Here is a 24,379-nt window from a genome sequence, read left to right on the forward strand (position 1 = left end):
CCCTCCATTGGGAGAACTGTCCGTTTATTCCTACTCTCTGCTTTCTGCTTCTTAACCAATTCCTTATCCACAAGAGGCTTATGTTAGCGTTATGTTAGTGTTTATTTCTAGGCCGCCTTTCGGCCAAAAAGGCCCCCAAGGCGGCTCACACACAAATAGAAAAACATAAATACAAATCAAAACAACACAATCTGCAAGAATTCAAACCAACAAAATTATAACATTTCTAAAAAGCAACAACTAAAAACAAAAAGCAGTCATTGTCTTGGTAAAGGACAATCCCCCCCCCAAAAAAAATGTCACTAAGAGCAGGGGTCAAAGCAGCAACACTTCTCAGCCTGCAGCTCCTCCTGATAAGATCCAAGCAGAGGGGTGGGTCAAAGCAGGTGGAAAAGCTTGCCCCTTGATGGTCCTAGCACAGTCTCACCCCTGCAGCGATACATCTTCGAATCTCCACATAGCCACAAAGCTCACTGGGTGACCTTGGGCCAGTCACTGCCTCTCAGCCTCCGAGGGAGGCAATGGTAAACCCCCTCTGAATACCGCTCACCATGAAAGCCCTATTCATAGGGTTGCCATAAGTCGGAATCGACTTGAAGGCAGTCCATCATTATCACGCCGCTTTATATCTACCTGTATTTTGATCGATAGTTGTACAGCAGCTGGAATTGGACTCCCATTCCCCCCCTTCCTGGTGAGATGAGGGTCCAATCCTGAATAACTTAGGCCCAGGATTCCTTAAGGATTGCCTTACCCTGTGTGCCCCAAGTTGATCACGGAGATCATCAGGGGGAGCACTGTTAGTGGTCCCTCGTGGACCAGAAACACAGCTGATGTCAACAAGAAGGCGTGCATTCAGTTTTGCAGGCCCAACTCTGATCAGAAATCAGACAGGCACCACCTGTGCTGAATTAAAACCATTTTATTTCTGGAGGCCTTTGCATCACAAATGCTTCTCTGCCGTTTTAAAATTTTCTCTTTTTTTTAATTTTTGAGATTTTACGTTTCTGAGGTGTTACATTTTTGGGGTTCAGCTTTTGTTTAAATTTTATATATGGTACATTTTTATTGTTGTAAGCCGTTTTGAGACCTAGATGGTGAAAAGCAGGATATAATTTTTAAAAATAAATAAATCAGTTACAGTTGTAATGTACTGTCAAGCCAGTAGTGTGACAGCAGTTGTCACAATGTGTAGAGAAGCCTCTTTCTTTCTCTCCTGCTGCCAGAACCAGGCATGTTCTGCATCAAGTTAAACCGGTTTTTTTAACCTTGAGCCTTTGCGTGTCTGCAGATATTTGCACATTCTGCAAAAATACTTTCCTCACCACCTCCTGCCATGGAAGTGCTTTGTTAACATAACATTATAATGAATGGCTATGAAACCAATCAATTCAGGAGCTTTGATCAAAGTTGCATTTAATCACTTTTTAATATACCAGTATCACATACAGCTCTTTGAGAAGGATGAAATTAGTAATTCTTGAAAGTCAAGCTTTGAATTTGTTTGACTCCCCAAATTATCTATTTTATTTGTGTATTTACTTATTTCAGATGTTTTTATACCTTGCCCTTCCTTCAGATTGGAACACAGGGCAGCTTACAACACAACATGCAAGATAAACAATTGTTTGTTGTTATATGCCTTCAAGTCGATTACAACTTATGGCGACCCTATGAATCTTTTTTGGATGTAATTCACCGGGTTTTCATGGTAAAAGGTAGTTTACCATTGCCTTCCTCTAAACCTACAGTACCCGGTATTCCCAGGCTGTCTCCCATCCAAGCACCAACCAGGTCTGACCCTGCTTAGCTTCTGAGATCAGACGAGTTCGGGCATGTTCTGGGTAGTATGGCCGTAGGCATAAACAATAAGAGATATAAAATAAAACTTTGCTTTGATTTGGATTCCTGCGTTGACCAGGGGGTTGGACTCAATGGTCTTATAGACCCCTTCCAACTCTACGATTCTATGATTCCATGAAAACTGAATAAAAACATATATTCACTATAAAATCAACAATTTTGTAGTCGTTATGTGCCTACAAGTCGATTATGACTTATGGTGAACCTATGAATTAGTGACCTCCAACAGCATCTGTTGTGAACCACCTGTTCAGATCTTGTAAGTTCAGCTCTGTGACTTCCTTTATGGAATCAAGCCATCTCTTGTTTGGCCTTCCTCTTTTTCTACTCCCTTCTGTTTTCCCCAGCATTATTGTCTTTTCTAGTGAATCATGTCTTCTCATTAAGTGTCCAAAGTATGATAACCTCAGTTTCATCATTTTAGCTTCTAGTGATTTATGTTGTTATGTGCCTTCAAGTCAATTACGACTTATGGCGACCTTATGAATCAGTGACCTCCAATAGCATCTGTCATGAACCACCCTGTTCAGATCTTGTAAATTCAGGTCTGTGGCTGCCTTTATGGAATCCATCCATCTCTTGTTTGGCCTTCCTCTTTTTCTACTCCCTTCTGTTTTCCCCACATTGTTATCTTTTCTAGTTAATCATGTCTTCTCATTAAGTGTCCAAAGTATGATAACCTCAGTTTCATCATTTTAGCTTCTAGCGATTTATGTTGTTATGTGCCTTCAAGTCAATTACGACTTATGGCGACCTTATGAATCAGTGACCTCCAATAGCATCTGTCATGAACCACCCTGTTCAGATCTTGTAAATTCAGGTCTATGGCTTCCTTTATGGAATCCATCCATCTCTTGTTTGGCCTTCCTCTTTTTCTACTTTCTGTTTTTCCCAGCATTATTGTCTTTTCTAATGAATCATGTCTTCTCATTATGTGTCCAAAGTATGATAACCTCGGTTTCATCATTTTAGCTTCTAGTGACAGTTCTGGTTTAATTTGTTCTAACACTCAATTATTTGTCTTTTTTGCAGTCCATGGTATGCACAAAGCTCTCCTCCAACACCACATTTCAAATGAGTTTATTTTTCTCTTATCCGCTTTTTTCACTGTCCAACTTTCACATCCATACATAGAGATCGGGAATACCATGGTCTGAACGATTCTGACTTTAGTGTTCAGTGATACATCTTTGCATTTGAGGACCTTTTCTTGTTCTCTCATAGCTGCCCTCCCCAGTCCTAGCCTTCTTCTGATTTCTTGACTGTTGTCTCCATTTTGGTTAATGAGTGTGCCAAGGTACTGATAATCCTTCACAAGTTCAATGTCCTCGTCAACTTTAAAATTACATAGATTTTCTGTTGTCATTACTTTAGTCTTCTTGCTTTCCTCTTTAACTTTCATCACCATTCGTTTCAAATCATTACTAGTTTTGGCTGAGAATATGGTATTGTCTGCATATCTTAAATTATTGATGTACTGCCTTCAAGTCGATTCTGACTTATGGCAACCCTGTGAATAGGGTTTTCATGAGGCTGACGAGCCAGTGACTGGCCCTAGGTCACCCAGTGAGCTTCATGGCTATGTGGGGATTCAAACCCTGGTCTCCCAGGTTGTAGTCCAACACCTTAACCACTGAATTCCAAAAAACATTTGAGCCACACTATAAAGCTCCTGTGTGAAAACAGTTCCCCGCCCCTGAACTAATTTTCATACTTGCCATACATTTAAAGCACACTTCCCCAAAGAACCCTGGGAACTGTAGTTTACCCCTCACAGAACTACCATTCTCAGCACCCTTAACAAACTACAGTTGCCAGGATTCTTTAGGGAAAGTAATGTGCTTTAAATTTACAGTGTGTACCCAGCCTAGATAAGTGGTGGGGAACTATTTTTGGATGGGGGCAGAATTACATTTGTGGCCAAACCTTTCACAGGCCACATTTGACCAGTGGGTGGAAATCACCTGTCATATGATCCAACCCCAGGCGAAAGTGGTGCTCCTTTGCATGTGCACTAAATTTAAATAGGGCCGAGTATAAGCTGCGCTTGCAAAGAGGAAAAAATTGGGAATGAACGCCTGTATCAGGCATTGTCAATGGCTGTGCTGCCTGGGGCTGATGGGAGTTGTAGTCCAAAACAGCTGGGGGGCACCTGGTTAACAAAAGCTGCTTTATAGTGATCTAGTATTAGGAACTCTGCTGGGTTTTATTTTCCAGTGTTTTTCTAACTAGAGCAGCATTTGACCAGTATCCTGGAGTCCCCACTATAGAGCACCAACGGATTGTTGTAAATTAGTACATCTGGGACACACAATTGTCTTTGCCCTCTTTTGGCTGTGTGCTCAAACTTCCTCTTACTGTTTCTTTCAGGAGGTCATGCTGTAATTTCCTGTGGAGCCTTTATTTTTTCTTTCTGTGCTCTCTCCTTTCTTTCTCTGTCCGTCCCCAGCCAAAACAGACGTGGCTTTTAACTTCTGTGCTGAGGAAATACAAATTAAGAACGCAGGACCAGCAGCAGAACATTGCAGTATATCCTAACCTTCCGACACATGGACCAGAAACCTCAGGCCTGGGGACCAAATGCGGCTCTCCAGGTCTCTCTTTCCGGCCCTTGGGACTCTCCCCAGATTGCACCCTCCTTGAGTTTTTTTGTCTGGCTGAATGTGTCCTTGACGTCTGATAATGGGTTTTTTTTTGTGGGGGGTTGCTTGCTTGGATAGAGAGGGTTATGGGAGCCCGTGTAGCAACAATTTACAATTGTTGCCTGTGGTCCTGCCCACCACTGCTGTGTGGCCCCCAAAAGGTTTCCCAGAAGGGGATGCGGCCCTTGAGCTGAAAAAGATTCCTCTTCTCTGTTCTAACAAGAGTGCTTCTGTTCATGGTTCCACCTGGTTTATTCTTTTGTCCAGAATACTCCATTCCATTCCCCCTCTCTTTATTTTCCATTTTCTTTTCCAACTTTGCTCAGTATTCTGTGACCACTGAGCATGGTGAACAGCATGAAGCTGGCTTTGCAAGTGATTTCCTCCCCTCCCCGAGCGTGCTGATACCTCTCTCCTGTTTTCCAGTGGTTGCGTTTTTAGGTCCAATCTGGTTGGCACTCGCCACCTGAGTTGGCTAGCAGAGGGAGCGGTGGTTTTGAATGAATTCTCCCGCAGCCAGACGCCGGTTGCTTTGGCGGAACTGTGGCATCCCAGCTTCGGTGCCACACTCTTGGAGACTTAACACAAAGACCGGAGAGATGAGTTGTTGCAGGGGGTAACGAAGATTCCTTGTCATGCTTTTCGTTAGACGTGCACCATTATAGGGTGAGAGGAGGTTGGGCCAAGTTAATATTGTTAAAATCCAAGCTCTCTTTCTGCAAAATGGCCTTTATCGGGAGTAATTCTCCAGTGACTGGCCACTTTGTCTGCTCGGAAACTGCTATACGCGCATTTCTGCCATTTCTCTGTGAAAGAGACAAGGGTTGAAAAGGCGACATCCATTCACTTTGTTAAGTTAGCCACTGATGAGATACCGGGATGCACTTAACTTAATGGAACCCTCCCACACCTCATCCTGATGGGGGGGGTGTATTTCAAGATCAGCTAAGGTGCTCTCAACCTTGAAATCTTGCTAGCGCATTTGTTTAGGACATGACTCTCTTGGAATTCCAGCATGGTTTAGCGTTACAAGGACAAGCTTCTCTTCCGTTGCTTGCATATTAGACTAACCACATTGTAGTAGTATGCCCAAACCCTAAACTGAATTTCTCTCCCATCCCTAGTCCAGACCGGAGGAGGGAGGGTTGTGGGATGACATGTATGTCACCTGACCTCCTTGTTGGAAGGATGGGATACAAATGGAGCTGGCCTAGCGCAGAGGCAAAGAGATTGAGCTACGAATCCGGAAGTCCACTGTTCAAATCTCACTCTCCCGTGAACTCACTGCCTTCTCTCTCTGCCTCAGTTCCCCCCATCTGCAGTATGGCGTATAATAATACACGCTTGCCTCGCAGGGTTGTTTGTAAGGATTACAACCAGATAGTGCACAAGAGGTCCTTTGAACACTTGAAAGTGTTATACAAATATTATATTATTATTCTTTAATGCAATCACTCAATATTTTGCTTAATTGTTTCTAATGTGTTCAATATGTTTCTAAACTGTTCCTCCGCCGGCCTCCTGATGAAAACAACTGCAGCTCCTGGAGCTGGGTTTAGGGGGAGAGATGAACTTTATTTATTTATTTATTGGATTTCTTAGTCACCCATCTGGCTGGCCATCCAGCCACTCTGGGCGACGTACAAAATGAACAAAATAACACAAAATGACACACCAATACAATAAACATTACAATCTAAAAGCGATAATGGTAAAATCTAGCCCACCCCAAAGGCCTGCCTGAAGAGCCAGGTCTTCACGGCCCGGCGGAAACTCATCGTAGAGGGGGCCTGGCGGAGATCATTTGGAAGGGAGTTCCATAGGGTGGGGGCCACAATTGAAAAAGCCCTCTCTCTAGTCCTCACCAGTCTAGCTGTTTTGACTGGTGGGATAGAGAGAAGGTCTTTTGAGGCCAATCTTGTTAGGCGGCACAGCTGATGATGCTGGAGGCGCTCCTTCAGACAGACTGGGCCAAAACCGTGTAGGGATTTAAAGGTCAAAACCAACACCTTGAATTGGGCCCGGCAAGCAACTGGTAGCCAGTGCAACTCTTTGAGCACTGGAGTTACGTGATCTCGCCGGCGGCTGCCTTTAATCAGGTGCACCGCCGCATTCTGTACCAGTTGCAGCTTCCAGACTGTTTTCAAGGGTAACCCCACGTAGAGCGCATTACAGTAGTCAAGGCGAGAGGAGACCAGGGCATGTACCACCGATGGGAGCAGATGATTGGGAAGGTAGGGGCGTAGCCTCCGTGTCAGATGGAGTTGATACAGCGCTGCCCAGCTCACAGCCGAAACCTGAGCTTCCATGGACAGTTTGGAGCCAAGAATGACCCCGAGGCTGCGGACCTGGTCTTTGCCCTGTTGAGCACCAGGTCCAAATCCCCTAACCTTCCCTTGTCTCCCACAAACAGTACCTCAGTTTTGTCAGAGTTCAGCTTCAGCTTATTCCTTCCCATCCAGGCACTCACCGACTCCTGGCACTTGGACATGGTTTCTACAGCCAACCTCGGTGAAGATTTAAATGAGAGATAGAGCTGTGTGTCATCCAAATATTGGTGACACTGCAGCCCAAATCTCCTGATGATAGCCCCCAGCGGCCTTATATAGATGTTAAATAGCATCACGGAGAGGGTGGAGCCCTGCGGCACCCCACAAGTGAGAGGCCAAGGAAGAGACCCAGATCCTTCTCTCTTTTCTCCTACCCAGATCCCAGCTTCTGAGCTGAACTGGAAGGCTGGAGAATATATTCTCTGAACTCCCCAGAGTTGAATGCTTAGTATTAATTATCATTATGTTTGTATCTCACCTTTCCTCGAAGGGACTCAAGGCAGCTTACATGCCTCACAACAATCTTGGGAGGTAGGTTAGGCTGAGAGATAGCAACCAACTGACGGTTACTTGGTGAGCTTCCTAGCAGAATGGGAATTTGAATCTCAACAACCCAAGTCCTACTGTTTATTAGATTTACGAATCATTTCCTATAAAACATCCCAAAGTGATTTAACAGTGTTACAGAGGCCCGACCGGAGTCAAACCAGAAGTCGGGCATTTAGAATCATTGGTCCCATGCTGTGGAACACTCTTCCAACAGAGGTTCAGCAGGCAGCCTCGCTTTTGACTTTCAGGCCTCTCTTGAGGACTCTTTTTGTGCCGACAGGCCTATGCAGCTGTTTAAAACTTTGTTTGAGTAGCCAGTCATTTTAACGATTGTTTGGTATGGCTTTTAAATGCTTCTATGTTGTTGTACATTGCCCTGATGTTTTGCGAGAGGGTGGTCTATAAATCACCAAACACATCTGTGGATCCAGCAGTGACCCCAGATTTATTTATTTATTATACTTATTTAGTCATTGTTCTAGAATGTAGCATGGGACAAACTACAACAATGATAATTAAATTGCATAATCATGATAAAACCGTTTAAAAAAACCCAACCCAAATCAAAACCAATGTTTTAAAGCAATGATATTTATTTATTTATTTTTAAACCCTGTATTTGTAGAACCTCTGCAGCTATCATTTGGGAGATACGTGTCATCACCCTCCCACTTGATGGTGGCTTTGAGGGGACCCTTGCAAAAATTATGAGGATCAGTAAAGTTTTTGGGGGGGGTTGTCAGAGGCTTTGCAGGTGCCAACAGACATCCTTAAGAGCCCCACTGTGCCCATAGGCACCACGTTGCTGACTCTGGTTTAAACCACTACCCCACACTTCCATTCAGCAAGAGGCAGCACAATGAGTGGAGAGGTGGGGAGTGGCATTGGCGAAAGGACTGCTCAACCCTCCTTTCACCTCTGCCCTTCAAACCTGAAACAGTTGAGCAAGGCCTACTTAAGAGCAGCCATCTGGAACAGCGCAAGTATGACGTGCAGGTAGTTTTGTTTTCCAGAACGCGCCTCGTCTTGTCTGGCTGTTCTCCTTGCTGATGCCAAGCCGGTCCCTGTTTACATACTTGATACCTGTTGGCTTTCTTTCGGCATTTCCTGAGATTCGGATGCTTTTCTGCGTCTTGCTCTGCAGATACCAGATGGCGTGCTTCAGTCTGTGTGTGATGGGAAGCTTAATGATCAGCTGCAAGCAAGCAAGGAAAGTGGTGGGGGGAACCTCAAAGGAACCAAAGCATGTCATAAATTCTGCCAGCCTGTTTGGTCCTTGTCTTGAGTTCTGCTGGATTAGTCATAGATGACGCAAACCAACTGTGGCTTTTAGCTTCTGCTTCTACAAATGCCTAAGAATCTTTGGCAAGTGTAAAGAGGCAGGGTTGTGGCAGTAGCGGGCAGAAGACTGGCACGGCTTCTTACTTTCTCCGTTTAGCAGCTTCACAAAGGGCCTTGCCTAACAGATGTAGCTGGTCTGAAGGGCACGCTTTGTTTTTGCTTCTCCCAGCAACTTGGCATCTATGGGGTAAATCATTGACTGGGCCAGAAAAATTGAAGGACGATGTAGCTAGTTTGAAGCTCGGCAGCTAAGCAAGCCATGGTCTGAGATCACTAAAGGGCTAGATCCACACAGACAACCAGAAGTTTAATCAGGGCCCAGTGGAAGATCCAAGGGGTGGAAAACTGGTCGATTTGGGAATAGGTATTCAATCTGCTCTGGATGAGGCTCCATTCCTCTAGGTTTGTAGTTTTGGGAGTACTTTTGGATAACCATATGGTATCTGGCGCTGGTGCTCGACTGCTGCATTTTGTACATTCAGACCTGGGATAGCTGCCCTGGTGCAGCTTCCAGAACTATAACTCCCATCACCCTTCATCATTGGCCATGATGGGAGTTGTAGTCCACAACATCTAGAGGGCATCAAAGTGGCTACCTGTGATCCAGACACTTTGGGTACATCCAAACTAGTTTTATGGTAACATGCTCTGTGCTGTCTTAGAAAAGCTTCTAGATGCTTCTGTTGGTCCAGATTTACTGACACGAGTCAATACATTTATTGCTTAGTCCAAAGACCGTTGACATGACATGAGCCCGGTTGTTTTGACTGCAGAGAGATTAACTGTGGTGCTCTCCTTGCAGCTATGGGGCTCTCTCACCCCTAGAGCAGCCTTCCCCAACCTGGTGCTCTCTAGATGTTGATGGATACCAGCTCCTATCAGCCCCAGACAGTGCAGCCAATAATCAGGAAGGATTGGAGCTGAGCTCCAAAAAGTCTGGGGGCCACCAGTTTGAAGAAAGCTCCCCTAGAGCCTCCCGTTGCCAAAGCCAGACCAGTTTTGGAACTGTTGCAAGATAAGCTCCTGTTTGGAATGCCTTTGTGTAACTGGGATAAACATGGTTTTAATATGAACGTTTGTTGTTGTTTTTAAGCTAGGAAGCTGTCTTATTATCGAATCGTGCTGTTGGTCCATCTAGCTCAGTATATGTCTACACTGTCTGTCAGCTCTCCACCCCCAATTGGAGATGACGGGATTGAACCTGGGACTGTCTGCTTACAATTCCACTGAGCTATAGCCCCTATTTATTTCAATTTTATTTATTCATAAGATTCCTTACCTGCCTTTCAAGGTCCCAGGGTGAGTTACAACGATATAGTCATACAATTAAAAACAAGTAAAACAGTTTCAAATTTTAAAGGCAGTGTGGTGTAGGTCAGGTGTGGGGAGTCTTTGGCCCTCCAGATGTTGCCAGACTCCAACTCCCCATCCTCCCTGGCCATTGGCCGTGCTTGTTGGGGCTGATGGGAGTTATGGTTCAGCAACACCCGGAGGATCAAAGGTTCCCCACACCTGGAATAGTTTACACAAAGAAAAAGAAGAGTTGAGTCCAGGAAAATTCCTTAACTGTCAAAAGGCAGGGGAAGCTGAATAATGAGGGTACCAGAGGCACCTCCGTGGCGAAGGATTTCCACTGTTTTGGCCGCTGTGCCACATCGCTATCTCCCTCAACGCTTGCGGGCTAAGTCTAGCAGGTGTGTGGTGTCACCCACCTGGCCATCACTCGGTATCACAACGGCGTTAGGTGACCTTCGAGGGGGCTTCAGCAGCCCTTTCCCAAGTGCTATTTTGTGCAGCCCTTTACACAGGGCTTTGCAGGTGCCGCTGTTCAGCACCTTTTCACTGAGCCAGGTTTTTACATGCCCCACGCCTGGCATTATGTATGACGTCAGGTGCTCAAACAGACTTGCAGGCTAATTGGGGAGGCCTGGGGGGGCTAATTGCATAGGGACATATGTATATCAGGAAAAAATGTATACAGAGAGGCTGAATTTTTGTAAGGTCTTAAAAACAAAAATTGCAAACTGATGGAGAAAAGTGGTGAACCAGAGTCGAAAAACGAGATAACGCGTGTCCTGGAAGCTTCTTCAACGGAGAAGCAATTCACACAAATGTGGCATGAATGAGTGAAAGGATTTCATACTTTTGCATTGGTTCTCCCTGTAGAGCCCTGAAGACATAGTTAGAATAATACCACAGTTAACAAATCCTCCAAGAGTAACAAAGTAATTTTTGGGGTGGGGAGGCGCACACTCTGACATAGTCAGAATGTGGCTCCTTGTCTAGTGGATTGTGGCTGCTGTAGGCAGCTCTCTCATATATGGCTGGAATGGTGCTCCACAGGCACCTCCACAGTAAACAATGCTTTGGGTGCCCTGGAAGCACCATTTACTGTAGACACGTCTGCTCGAGTGCAGGGGAGGATAGCAGAGAGAAAGAGAGAGAGATCAAGCACAGGGTGGTGGTGGCGGCGGCTGCCCCTTGCCTGCTTGCTCGAGTGTACAGTTAGATTGCTGTAGCAAGATGCTACATGATAAAAGAAAAAAGGCAAGGCAGGCATCCCTGGATGCATTTTGGAAGGAGCCTTCACGTGGTCTGTATGTAAGGCTAACCTGGCCTGGTTGTTTCATTTCAGACATGCCTGTTGTTAGTTTTGAGAAAAAAGTTTGCTGAAATATGTTGAACTGCTTTTCTTTTTTGTGGTGTGGGAACCCATCCCTATTCTTTCCATGTCATTCCTACCTCTGGCACCAAAGTTTCTGTTAAAGAAGTAATGCTCAAGAACGCATCTACTTTGCTAACTGAGATATTACTGTACTCCTGTTTTTACTCCTGTCTTCCCTCTTATTCAAGCAGTGGGTTGATGGCTATTCCAGGAGGAGTAACTACTGCTGGGTGTTTAACTGAAGTGTATTTACCTTAGCTTGCTAATTAGTGGGTGTGCAATTAGTTTCCTCTGAGGAAGTGGCAAGCTGGTGGTAACTTCTGCAGGTGGCAGCTGCTGCTGTTATCTCTCAACTCACTTTCCTCTCTAACTTTCTTCCGATCCCTCCCCAAAACTCACCTTTTCCCTAAAGCCTCTGGCACAATCCCTTTATTTACTTATTGAAATGAAAGCACTTTTGTCCTGTTTTGCCGGAGCAAAGCACCATGCAGGTAGCTTTGGAAGGTTCCAAACAGGTTGCCAATGTAAGTACCCTCCACATGTTGGACTCCAACTCCCATCAGCCCCAGCCAGCGTCAGGAATGATGAGAGTTGTAGGAAGGAATGGGAGAGAAATTCATTTGGCCTCATTTGCACTTCTCAGACCAGCCTGTGAACAAAAACGCAACTATGCTTCTACTTTTTACAGTGCACCGGATTTCGTGATGCAGTTCTACAGCCAGAAAATTCATACAGAAATGTCTGAGTAAAACGTGAACACACAAAAATGCATATATTAGTGAAGACTATATGCAAGAAAGTATTCTGCTGAAGAGATTTGCTTGCAAAAATGTGCTTGTTAGGTAAAATTGTATGCAAGAATGTGGGTATTAAGAGAAAAGCTACACAAACATGAATCTTGGTGCGGACTTAAAAAAAAATCTTAAACGGACCAGGAAATAGGACAAACTGAACTGGATGACTGGGCAAAGGAGAAATGAAGAGAAGCAGAAGTGAGCAAATTCCTCCAACCAGAGCTGTACTCCAGCAACACCGGCTACCCTTTGAAAAATACAGTTTTGTAAAAACAGCCATATAAAACTATCAACCGAGGAGACTGAGCCAGCAGTTTACAATCAAAACATCACGCACATGCAGCCTGCAACATATAGCAAAAGCCTGCTTCAGTAAAACTGTCTTCAGTAACTGATGGAAAACAGGGAGCTACACTTCATGGGGAAAGGCCCTCCATAGCCTGGGAAGCAGCTGCTGAGAAATCCCCCTTTCTCTCTGTCTCATCTCACTCAACTGTGCTTCCGCTTTAGATGGGACACAAAGAAAGGCCTCTCATTCTGACTAAGAACTGGATGGGAGGATATGGGAAGAGGTGGCCCCACAGGCATCCTGCTCGGGGGGGGGGCATTTGCTTGCATTTCTCATTGTAAATAATGTTATTTTCATCTTTCTTTCTTTCTTTCTTTCTTTCTCCAGATCTCATCTTACGTTCGGGTGTTTGGAAGGAGCCCAAACTGGAGCCATCCCAGGCCTTTGACCCTTGACTTATGGAAGCCATGTTCTAAACCGCCTCTGTGCCTAGGTTGAGGGGGCCTGCCGTTCCAACAGGATGGCCCGCTCCAGGTCAAACGGGTCACACTATGCCTTGACGGCGATCGGGCTGGGAATGCTCGTTCTCGGGATCATTATGGCCGTCTGGAACTTGGTCCCAGGATTTGGCCAAAGTGTAAGGCCCCACTACGCTGGAAACAACAGCAACACAGAGCCGGATGGAGAACAAATGTATAAAAGCAAGACATTTTCGGTGGCTTATGTGTTGGTTGGGGCAGGCGTCTTGCTCCTGCTTTTTTCTGTTTGTCTGAGTGTCCGGGATCGAAGGAGACAGAGGGAGAATGAGGACATCTCTAGGATACGGCAGCAAGCGTCGGGTCAGCAGCAGCAGCAGGAAGAGAGGTGCGAAGATCGTCCCCATGAATGTCATGGGGAAAACGGACTAGGTGTGACCGGACCAAATTATGAATGTCAGGGAAGGGAAACCTCTGAGTCCGTCCAGTTGTTGGATTGTACTCCTATCAGCCCCACCCAGAATGCCCAGTAGTCAGGGCTTTGGGGAGTTATAGTCCAGAGGAAAAACAGAGTTGGAGTTATCTTGAGGGGGGATAAGGTGGGGTGCTATGGTAGTGAGAGAGTGCAAGGAATCAGAGCGCAGGAGAGAGGAAGGAGGCATATACACAACATCAGATCCAGTAAAACCAATCATCTTGAAACTGCATATTTTTATCACAGGTTCCCCCTCCCAGCCACTTCAAATCACAGATCCCATCTGCCTCTGTTGACTGAACTGTAAAACACAGATGCAGCGCTTTCCAGCACTGCTTTGGTGCAACGTGTTTCTCAGGCACCTGTCCTCAAAGCCACCTTCATAGGTCACATCTGGGTCATCCTCCTATGTAAAAATAATGATCCATGATGATATGTGCATCAGATCAATGTTTCTGTGGTGTTGGCAAACACCAGATCTGTGATTCTTATTGTGCAGTTTGCCAATGTAAGGTTTAATATGATGGGTTTTTTGGGGGGGACCCCATGTAAAAACATGCACATTTGAAAGGATTTGTTTTTCTTCTTCTCGCTCTGGCCTGTACACAGAACACTGGGAAAAGAGTTGCTGTAAGCTACTGTCTCTAAGTACCACCCTCCAACAATAGAATGTAACATTGAACTACACGGCAGGGTTATTGTGTAGTACTGTCTTAGCCCAACCTGCTGTGTTGTGGCATAAAAACAATGGATAATGTTGCAGGGCTGTTGTACTCTCTCAGCCCAGTTCCAAACTGCAGTTGAGCTCTAATACGCTAGGCATCACTGCAGGGGTGTTGTAAACCACCTGAAGCCTGATCAGCAGTGTACAGTATGCACTGCCCTGCAGGGCTGGCACAAGCCACTCCCTCCCAACCACAGCCCCTTCCAACCTGCAGAATGGAAAGTGAACTGCATTTATGTTGCAACATGCATTAGCATGTTTTTTAAAAATGTTTCATTGATTCACATAACATTAAATCATGATTTAACATTGGGTTAGTAACCATGGCTTAGTTTTATGTGTGAACCCTGCCCAGGCAGCTTTACTATGGTGTCTTTGCCACCTACAAACCATGATTTGAAGCCATGATTTGTTGTTGGCTTACAAACCTTGGTTTGTTTTAACTATAGTTTGGCATTATGTGCGAACCCAACACCCTTCTTTAATCATAATTTGTTTGGCTACCCCACAGTGCTTGTGGAACTACAAAGGCACGAGGCAAAAACAGCTGGAAAACAAACCAAACTCTGGAGAAACCACCCATGGTTTGATTGATAGTCTGTGGGACAACTCGTGATTAACGCGTAGTTTTTAAGCTTTACTTATTTTATTTATTATTCCATTTATATTCTGCTTTTCTTCCAGGGAGCACAAAGGGGTATATGTGTTTCTCCACCTCTCCATTTTATCCCCACAGCAACCCTGTGAGGTAGGTTAGGTATTCAACTGGCCTAAGGTCACCCAGTGAGCTTCATGGCTCAGTGGGGATTTGAAACTTGGTCTTCCAGATCATAGGCCAACAAAATAAAACACGAGCCAGTCGGATCTCTAGCTGTGACTTGCTCAGTGGATATTTGTAAACTGAATGAGGTGCTCATAAACAAGGCAGTAATGGCTTCTAATTCTCCCTCCACAGTCAAGAAGAGGAGGATGAGTCCTTCTCTCGCTACTACGTTCCCAGTTACGAAGAGGTCATGAACGCGGAGTATCCGGGGCCGACAGACGCAGACAGAAATGCAAGGATCAGCATGTCTCTTCCCTCGTATGAATCTCTCACTGGAATTGATGAAACCACACCAACCAGGCCTGTCGCTGCTGCTGAAGCGAGACCCGACATAGGACGCCGGCCAAGCAGGCACAGTTCCCGCCTGAGCAAAAGATTCAAGCCCTTGAAAGTCCGGAGGATCAAGTCCGAAAAGCTCCATCTAAAAAACCTCCAAATAAATCTTCCCGATGGAAGTAACTCAGGGCGGATAACAATAGAGCCTCTGACTCCTCCGCCACAATATGATGATATTCCCAATAAGCATACAGAGAGCCGGGAAGAGACTTGAGGCAACTGTATAGACTGCTGGTCAAAAACATGATTAAATACTTGATTTCTGGGGTGATGTCAAGTTTGTGGAGCAAACCATCCGCCTCTTTTGGTGACTTGTTTCATGTTTAAATGAGGTGGATCAGAGCCAATCAGACTAGAACTTGGCTCTTAACATTGGAGGCTTCTCAATGTAAAAAAATTAAATCACTGTGTGTAATCCTAGCTAGCCAGGGAGAAGATCCTAGCCTAAACTTCTCTTTGATATGCTAAGGGGTTTTTTATATGTAGGATTTTCTCTCTCTGTCACTACTCTCAGCATATGTGCCTTCTGAAGTGGAATCAGACGACAGGCTTGTTCCTCAGTGAAAACAAAGCCTAAATGAATCCCATCACAACTTACATAACGAAATGCAAATAAACACTAGGGCAGTTGGGCCAGATCCTCCCAAGCCCCAGCCCCTGTGGGTCAGCTTTGATGGGTTGGCGGGGCTGCCCGCCTCTCAGGCACCTGGCATCACAAAATGTGACATAAAGGTGGGCTTTAAAAGTCGCATGGCCCAAAGGAGGGCTAGAGGGTTCCTACTGCTACGCTAGGATGTGTTTGACTGAATCTTAGCAATAGGAATCGTGTGTGTCTATATATATTTCTAAATTATGACACATTTTGTATGCCTCTTTTGACAATCTTTTCTAAACTAGCACTCCGGATCTGTTAGCTGGGATATCGACGGCTCTCTTTTCACCAAATGTGGCTTTTAAGTGGCATGTAGGATGCCTGGGGTAGCCATCACAGAGAACTAAAACATTACAGCGGCAGAGAAAAGATTATCCCATAGATATGGGCTTAAGTAAACATCATTCTTTGGTGCTAAAGGAGCAATCTCTGATGTGAAAGTCCCCCCAAAAAAGTTTGGGGTTGGGGTTTTTTTGGATTTCCAAGTGAAGATGATGGTCGTTTTTTCTAACACAGCCCTCTTTAATTTTGCAGCTACTGTACTGTGAATATGAAAATATTTTCAAGAATACGTAACAAGTCAGAGTTAAGATGTTGGGGGGGAGCCTTTCTTTTTATTAAAAAAAATGTGTGGGATGTGTGTGTTGTCTAAACTGGAGTAACCAAAGAGTGTTTGCAAGTCTGAACAAAAAATAGTCCCTTCTTCCAGAACAAGAGAGAAATCTCGTTGTAAAGACTGGCGAAGTTCTAATCGCTGCTGGCAAGCAGGTCTTAAGCAGCTACTAGTTTCAGATTATGAAGCCTGCTGCTTCCGGTTCCAACGATGGGGATTCTGGCCTTTCCCATGTAGCGGGACTCCAACTCCCATCAGCCCCAGCCAGGACAGCCACAGGACATGGATGATGGGAGTTAAGATAAGTACATCAGATGAGCCAGCTGGATCAGGCCAATGACTCAGCATCCTGTATCACAGGCCAACCAGATGGGAAGCCCGCAAGCCGGTCCTCAGCACAAGAGTGGCCCTGCTCTCCTGCAGTTTCTGGCGACTGGTATTCAGAAGCATGCTACTTCTGTCCATGGAGGCATCATGGCTAGTAGCTCTTAACTGCCTTGCCCTCCATGGATTTGTCCAATCTTTTAAAGTCATCAAAGTTGTTGGTCATCGCTACCTACTATGAGAGAGAACTCCATAGTGTAACTGTGCTGTGTGAAGTAGCCTTCTTACTAAATCTGAGCAGAATTATGAGATGGACGTTACAGTCCTCAATACATTTACTCAGAAGTAGGGATGGAAAGGTCTGTCGGTTTTGGATCTCTCACCTTCTCATTTTTCCAATCTGAAATTTGCAATGTTTTTTAAAAAAAGTTGTAGTTCTACAATGGCTGCAGGTCCCCAGGTTCCTCATTCCTGTTTTGTTCACCTACATAAAGCATGCCATTCCAGATCCATCAAAATTAATGGTCATGGCTAACTTAGGTCCAGTAACTTCGATGGGTCTACTGTGAGTAAAACGTAATTGGATGGAGCCCTTTATTGTCCCCCTTTCATTGATGTGATTTGGCCAGAATTATCATTTTTTTCAAGGCTCTGCCCGTCAACATCTCAACAGGTTCAGAGGAAGGCAATGAGGATGATCAGAGGACTGGAAACAAAGCCCTATGAGGAGAGACTGAAAGAACTGGGCATGTTTAGCCTGGAGAAGAGAAGACTGAGGGGAGATACGATAGCACTCTTCAAGTACTTGAAAGGTTGCAGATCTCTTCTCAATCATCCCAGAGTGTAGGACACGGAATAATGGGCTCAAGTTATGGGAAGCCAGATTTCAGCTGAACATCAGGAAAAAACTTCCTGTTAGTGCAGTATGACAATGGAGCCAACGACCTAGGCAGGTGGTGGGCTCTCCAACACTGGAGGCCTTCAAAAGGCAGATGGACAGCCACCTGTTGTGGGTGCTTTAATTTGGATTCCTGCATTCAGCAGGAGGTTGGACTCAATGGCTTTATAAGCCCCTTCCAACTCTATAATTCTATGTACTTAAGCCGCTGAGAAGGTGAGCACAGAGGTGGTTTCCTGTGCCTCACACGCATGCATCCACACACGAGTTCTAAGGCACCAGACAGAGCAGTTTGCTGTTTCAAACCCTGCATCTGAAGAGGTATATTCTGCATTCCGATCACATACTGTAGGACGGGTGGGGAACCTGTGTCCCTCCAGAAGTCGCTGGACTCCTGCCAGCATGGCCAGTGGTTGGGGATGATGGGAGCTGTAGTTCAGCAACAGCTGGAAAGCCACAGGTTCCCCATCCCTGCAACAGGACAATTATGTTTCCCTAATGTATCTTTTTAAACTGTAGAGCAAGGAACTTTTTGACTTTTAACCCCCTTCCTTTCCATGGGGCCATCTAACGCCAAACACCTTAGAGCAGTGATTCTCAAACGGTGCGCCGCGGCACACTGGTGCGCCACAAGAGGTGACTAGGTGTGCCGCGAATATTATGAAAGTATATTTTAAAAATGAGAAGAAACCCATTTGTAAACTTTTTAAGTTATTTTTATTCATAGTTTAAAATATATTAATATATTTTTAAGTTTGTACACGAAGTGCGCCAGAAAAGTTTTGTTTTACAGTGCGCCGTGACCCAAAAAAAGTTTGAGAACCACTGCCTTAGAGTGAGGGTGGCAAAATGTGGCCCTCTATCCGGCCCTCTGTTTTCTTCCCTAAGCCCCTCCCCTCACTAGGCCACACTTTTCACCAGCCCTGATTGGTGCCCTCTTCAATTATGCTCATTTTGCATAGTTGGAATGTGCAGTTGAACTGCGACAATACTTCTTGCTTGCCTAGAATTACAGTGGTGTGTGTGTGGAATCGACTTCTGTGTGGCTGGAATACAGCCTACTGTACAAAGGTAAAGAGTCTCATTCATTGCCCTACCCAATCTCGCCTTTGGCCCTCATGCTTTTTGCCCATGAGAGAATGCGGCCCTCTGGCTAAAAAAAGCAAAAACAAAAAAACCGATTGCCAGCCCCGATTTAAAAAAAGAAATACTCTTGAGGTTAAGGGAGTTCGGCACTGCTCCTACCCCGATAATAAACGCACTTGGGAATCAGCACCATTTTGTTATAGAAGAGGAGCATACAATTTTAAAGTAAATATAAAATGAGCTTCTGTAACTATGTGTGTTCCTTGCCAGCTGTCCTGGCTAGACATTTTAAAAAAATATAAGAAAGGGTGCTGGGCTGGGCTACAGGGCTCCGGACTTCAGGCCAAGGTCAAGCCCTACCTGCCTTGCTGGAGGTAAGCAGAGACATCAGATACCAGTTCCAGCTAGGCAGCTTTTCTTTTGATGTGGCTTTGAATGCATCTGTTGCTGCATGTTATGAATGTTGTGAGACACGTGGAGAGCTCCAATAATTAAGAAGAGACTTAAGAATCTGATAAATGCATGCATAACTAATGGGTGCAGGAGATGCAATTGCAGGGTCCACGAATACAGCTCTTCCAGCATACATGTAACGCTGGGGGGAGATCAGGTGCTGCACCTTTTTTATGAAAACTAGTTAAAAACATGGCACTGTGGGTTACGGGGAAATAGCGGGATAACAGGAAGCGACCATGAGCCAAATCAGATTTTCAGTCTATCTACCTCAGTATCTTCTTCACCAGGGTTTCAGATGGCTCATTCTCAGCTCTACTTGGAGTTGCTGGGGACTGAACCTCGGATCTTCCTGCATGAGCAGGGGGTTGGACTTGATGGCCTTATAGGCCCCTTCCAACTCTACTATTCTATGATTCTATGATCTTCAGCAATCAAAGCATGTGCTGTAGTATTGAGCTATGGCCCAACATATCCGATAAGAACATAGGAACCAGTCTTATAGTTGGTCAGGTCGTTGGGCCTTGTAGCTCAGTAGTGTCTTATTAATTATTATTTGTTAGTTGATGATTATGATAATTCTTACCTTTCTTTCACCACAATGTCCCAGGGCCTGTCACAGAAAAACAAAAATATATTTCAAATCAATTAAAACAATTTACAGTCAGATTAGGGTGGGTCTTAAAATATATCAGATGTCTATCAGTATATACCTAATAGACACCTGATATATCTAGACTGGATGTTTTACATTGACTGCCAGCAGATCTCAAGGTTTTCAGACAAGGTCCTGTCCTACCCGATGGATGCTGAGGACTTTCCACCTGCAAAGTTGGTGCTCTACCAAGCGATCCGTGAACCTCGCTGAATGTATTTTGAAGTTGAATCGTACACGCAACCTGCTTCATTGTGTTCACCACACCATACATTGAAAGCACATTTAACACATTTAAAGCATATGACTCCCCCTACAGAATTCTCCGTGGCGCAGAGTGGTAAGTGGTGGTAACGCAGCCGAAGCTGTGCTCACGGCCGGAGTTCGATTCCAACGGAAGGAGGAAATTGAATCTCCGGTAAAAAGGGTCGAGGTCCACTCAGCCTTCCATCCATCCGTGGTCGGTAAAATGAGTACCCGGCATACGCTGGGGGGTAAAGAAAGGCTGGGGAAGGAACTGGCAATCCTACCCCATATATACGGTCTGCCTAGTAAACGTTGCAAGACGTCACCCTAAGAGTCGGAAACGACTGGCACTACAAGTGCAGGGACACCTTTACCTTTTTACAGAATCCGGGGAACTCTGGTTTGTGCAGGGTGCTGAAATTGTGCCTCTGTGAGGGCTAACCTAAAGTTCCCAGGATTCTTTGGAGAAGTCATGTGCTTTAAGCCCGTTTTAAATGTATGGTGTGGATACTTTTCTCCTGAATTAGTTGTGAACCGCCCAGAGAGCTTTGCCTATGGGGCAGTATATAAATATAATAAATAAATAAATCTGTTAGGATCACTTTAGTATATAGTGGCCAGCATGGGGTAGTGGTTAAAGAGTGTTGGGCTAGAACTGGAAAGAGCCAGGTTCATACTCACTTATGCCTCTCAGCCTACCTCACAAGGTTGTTGGGAGGGCAAAATCTATCGGGAAGACCCACGTCGGTACCTTTCGAGCTCCTTTAAGAAAAGGTGGGAAACATGTAACGCGTGCCAGGGAATGTACAAGGTACAGTGAGCCGATAAAAGGCTTCACTAATGTATAATGCGTGCAGGAGCATGTGTGTGAGCGAGCGACCTGTGCTGTGAGAGTTGTTGCGGGGGTCTCCAACTTTCTTTATTGCCATGCCGTTTGTCAGAGCGAAGGCAGCTCCGCGAACGAGCGAAGAAGGGTCCCCGCGCCAGGTGGAGGCTCCGGCCTAGCACAGCCCGCTCGGTTGCCATGGACAACGGAGCACATGGAGGCCGCGGCCTAAAGCTGGGCCTGTCCGGTTGCCATGGAGACCGAAGGCCTGGCTTTGCTCCTCCTCCCGCCCTACCTCCAGGTGGAGGCCCGGCCTACCTGGGTTGCCATGGAGACGAGTCCGGAGGCTGCACGCGCGCTCACGCACAAAGCCTGAAGCCGCCGGCTCTGCCCGACTGCACTGAGGGGGAGGTTTGTCTGGGGCCGTAGTTGCGAGACGGGGGTGGTGTCGCTGTTGGAGGGCTATGGTTGGTCAGCAACCCCTTTGAATGCCAGGGAATCAAAGGGTGAGTCCTCCCCCCACAGGCAGACAGGTTCCTATACCGACGTGTGTGTGTGTGTGTGTAAAAAGTGAGAGCCCCCCACTCCTGATCGTGTGCAGAGTGCGTTATAGTCTTCACTAAAGGCGTGCAACTGCAGAGAGTCCTCCCCTCTCCCAGGACTTTGGGAGAAAAGAGCGTTCAGATTTTTTGTGGCGTTTGTGTTTGCTCCAGACAGATTAGAGCCATGGTGTCTCTTCCACACACACACCCCACTAGAAATTAACCTGCTGGTGGTGGGGTGTGTGTGTGCAGGTGCATAAATTGGGAGCCAGGGAGTCGGCAAGAGCAAGTGCGTATTTTTTTATCTTGCTGGTTTTGTTGATTTTGCCTTGTATTCCTGCCTGCTTGATACCAGGGGTTTTCATTCATTCTCTTAAAATGTAAATATGATGGGTCATATGCAACCAAGTGCTACTCAGAGGAGACCTGTTGAAATTAATGGACCTAAGTCAGTCCTGTTTATTAATTTCTGTCAGTCTAGTCCAGTGGTTCTCAAACTTCTTTGGTTCGCAGCGCACTGTAAAACATATAAAAATTTTCTGGCGCACTTCGTGTGCAAAATTAAAAATATATTAATATATTTTAAACTATGAATAAAAATAAACTATAGAAAACTATTACTTACCCTATACAAATGGGTTTCTTCGCATTTTTAAAATATGCTTTCATAATATTTGAGGCACACCTAGCCACCTCTTAGGGCGCACCAGTGTGCGTGGGCGCACCGTTTGAGAATCACTGGTCTAGTCTGACTATCATTGGCACCACCTCATATGCTGCCTTCCTATAAACCTCATGTTCGAGGTCCCGAACTAAAATCATTAAAAGTCGGTGAGGTTTTTCTTGATTTGCCAAGGAAGAACAGGTACCTTCTGTTTTTACGGACCTTCAGTTTTTACAGATTTTATTAATATACTGTTTTCTCAGTCCATATGTTTCCAAGGGAAGAAAATCATTTTTAAAGCGTCCCCACTTTCATTAATAGTATTTTATTACCTGTATCCCACTGATGACATGTCAAAAATGTTTTCCGAAAGCAAACATAAACCTCAGCTTTATTTAAAATGTATGAGGAGGAAACTGGGCATGGAGTTGAAAGATCCCATACAGGTGTCGCCTCCCTTTTATGCTAAACCTAGCAAAATGCTTGTCCTTATAACTAGATGATCATGTGTGCAGGAAGGAATTTTATATTGAAAACATGCAGGCACCAGAAGAGCAGGATGAGGAAGGCACAGTGTGTCTCTATGCCCAGATGCACTTACTTGCCAATCACAGCCAGACTACTGGGTCACTCACCTTTTCCAAATGATGCCCTACAGATGTTTTGGACTAGAGTTCCCATCAGCCCCAGCCTGATAGGAACTGCAGTCCAAAACATCTGGGGGGCACAAAGGATGACCTATGGTCAGGCTGTGCCTCCAACCACAGCTGTGTCCTTAGCATTTCACTTTTTCCCAAATGTGTGAATGACAGCTGTTTGCTTGTGTGGTTGAACTCCAGCTCCCGGTAGCCTCAGCCAGTGCGGCTAATGTTCAGATTCCCCACCCTGTTCCACAGAGATACATTGGCAGGGGGGCTGGACTAGATGACCTTTGATGTCACACCCAACTCTTATGCTGTTATGGTTTTCCCTGGCCCTGATGATCCTCAGCCTTTGAGCTCCTCTCTTTGTAGCTTCATTTTGGGGTCCTTTTTCTTAAGGCCAAACCCAACGTGCTTGACAATTGTGTGTATTTTAAATATGTTCTTGCCCCCATTCACATGTAAAGCAGGAGGAGAGGGGGTCTATCTGTTACATAAAGAGCAGCACATAGGGAGGGAGAGCAAAACTAACCCGTTTATTCCCACTGCACTCTGCTGCTAAAGCATAAGCAGTTTTGTCCCTGCCAGGCCCCAATACTCGTAAGCGAACAGGGCAGAGAGAAAATGGCTTAAATCTACAGAATACAGCAAAGTAAGGCAAGGAAGGGAGGCTGGTTTTGCCTCCCTCCCCAAAGCACTCATTTTTTGTATAACAAGCAGACACATACCCAGCCACCTCTACTCTTTATTTGTGAACATGGCAAGCATTGGCTGGAGATGCATGCAATTGCCCTGCATGCTGTTCTTATCATTAAACTACAGAATTCACTTCCACAGGATGTAGTGATGGACAGCAGCCTGGACGTATTTAAAAGAGGTTTTAGACAAATTCGTGGAGGATAAGGCTGTAAGTGCTGCCCTGGACTCCTGCACTCCTATTGGGAGGAAGGGAGGGATATAAATCTAATTACTACTAATAATAATAATAATTGGCCACCTCCACTGTCAGAGGCAGTATGTCTCTGAATACCTGTTGCTGGAAACCACAGGAAGGGAGAGTGCTCTTGCACTCAGGTCCTGCTTCGTGGACTTCTCATGGATATCTGGTTGGCCCCTGTGAGAACAGGATGCTGGACTGGATGGACTATTGGCCTGATCCAGCAGGCTCTTCTTACGTTCTTTTGTCTAGCTTGGCGCTTGGCCATGCTGGAATGTGACAGAATAGAAGGATTTATTATTCCGTGCTCATGTAAACAATAGGATGTTTGGGGTTTTTTAAAATGGTGGTGGGTGGAAAGTCTGAAGTTCCCTAGAGAGACATAATTACCTGCAAATGATCCAAAATTGCACAGAAGGTGGAATGAAACACCTGGGACTTTCTTACCGATGTTGACAGTTGTTAATTTCAGGATGTGAATCCTGGGTTAATAGCAGGGCTGTGGAGTCGGAAGCAATTTTGGGTGGAGTCGGAG

The 24,379-nt window shown here is 45.4% G+C and overlaps 2 protein-coding genes and 1 pseudogene across 11 annotated transcripts in view; 2 read left to right on the forward strand and 1 right to left on the reverse strand.

The window, feature by feature from the left end:
- TMEM51 (transmembrane protein 51) overlaps window positions 1-16,610 on the forward strand; it is a 28,869-nt gene extending 12,259 nt beyond the window's left edge. For 2 of the 4 annotated variants that reach the window (XM_061600976.1, XM_061600978.1), the window contains exons 2-3: window positions 12,861-13,337; window positions 15,104-16,610. In XM_061600976.1, coding sequence (XP_061456960.1) covers window positions 12,994-13,337; window positions 15,104-15,521 — 762 coding nt within the window. In that variant the 5' untranslated portion in view covers window positions 12,861-12,993 and the 3' untranslated portion in view covers window positions 15,522-16,610. Of the gene's footprint in view, window positions 1-12,118; window positions 12,233-12,274; window positions 12,383-12,860; window positions 13,338-15,103 lie in introns of those variants that run through there. The other 2 variants (XM_061600980.1, XM_061600979.1) reach the window with 2 other exon arrangements.
- On the reverse strand, window positions 1,743-1,861 carry LOC133372973 (5S ribosomal RNA; annotated as a pseudogene).
- Window positions 16,611-21,018: 4,408 nt separating the features above from the next.
- FHAD1 (forkhead associated phosphopeptide binding domain 1) overlaps window positions 21,019-24,379 on the forward strand; it is a 63,922-nt gene continuing 60,561 nt past the window's right edge. For 4 of the 7 annotated variants that reach the window (XM_061601675.1, XM_061601680.1, XM_061601681.1 and 1 more), the window contains exon 1: window positions 21,384-21,566. The gene's annotated coding sequence lies outside the window, so the exon portion shown is untranslated. Of the gene's footprint in view, window positions 21,046-21,383; window positions 21,567-23,757; window positions 23,815-24,379 lie in introns of those variants that run through there. The other 3 variants (XM_061601678.1, XM_061601676.1, XM_061601677.1) reach the window with 3 other exon arrangements.

This window comes from Rhineura floridana, chromosome 18 (assembly GCF_030035675.1).
Source record: "Rhineura floridana isolate rRhiFlo1 chromosome 18, rRhiFlo1.hap2, whole genome shotgun sequence".
Lineage (NCBI taxonomy): Eukaryota > Metazoa > Chordata > Lepidosauria > Squamata > Rhineuridae > Rhineura > Rhineura floridana.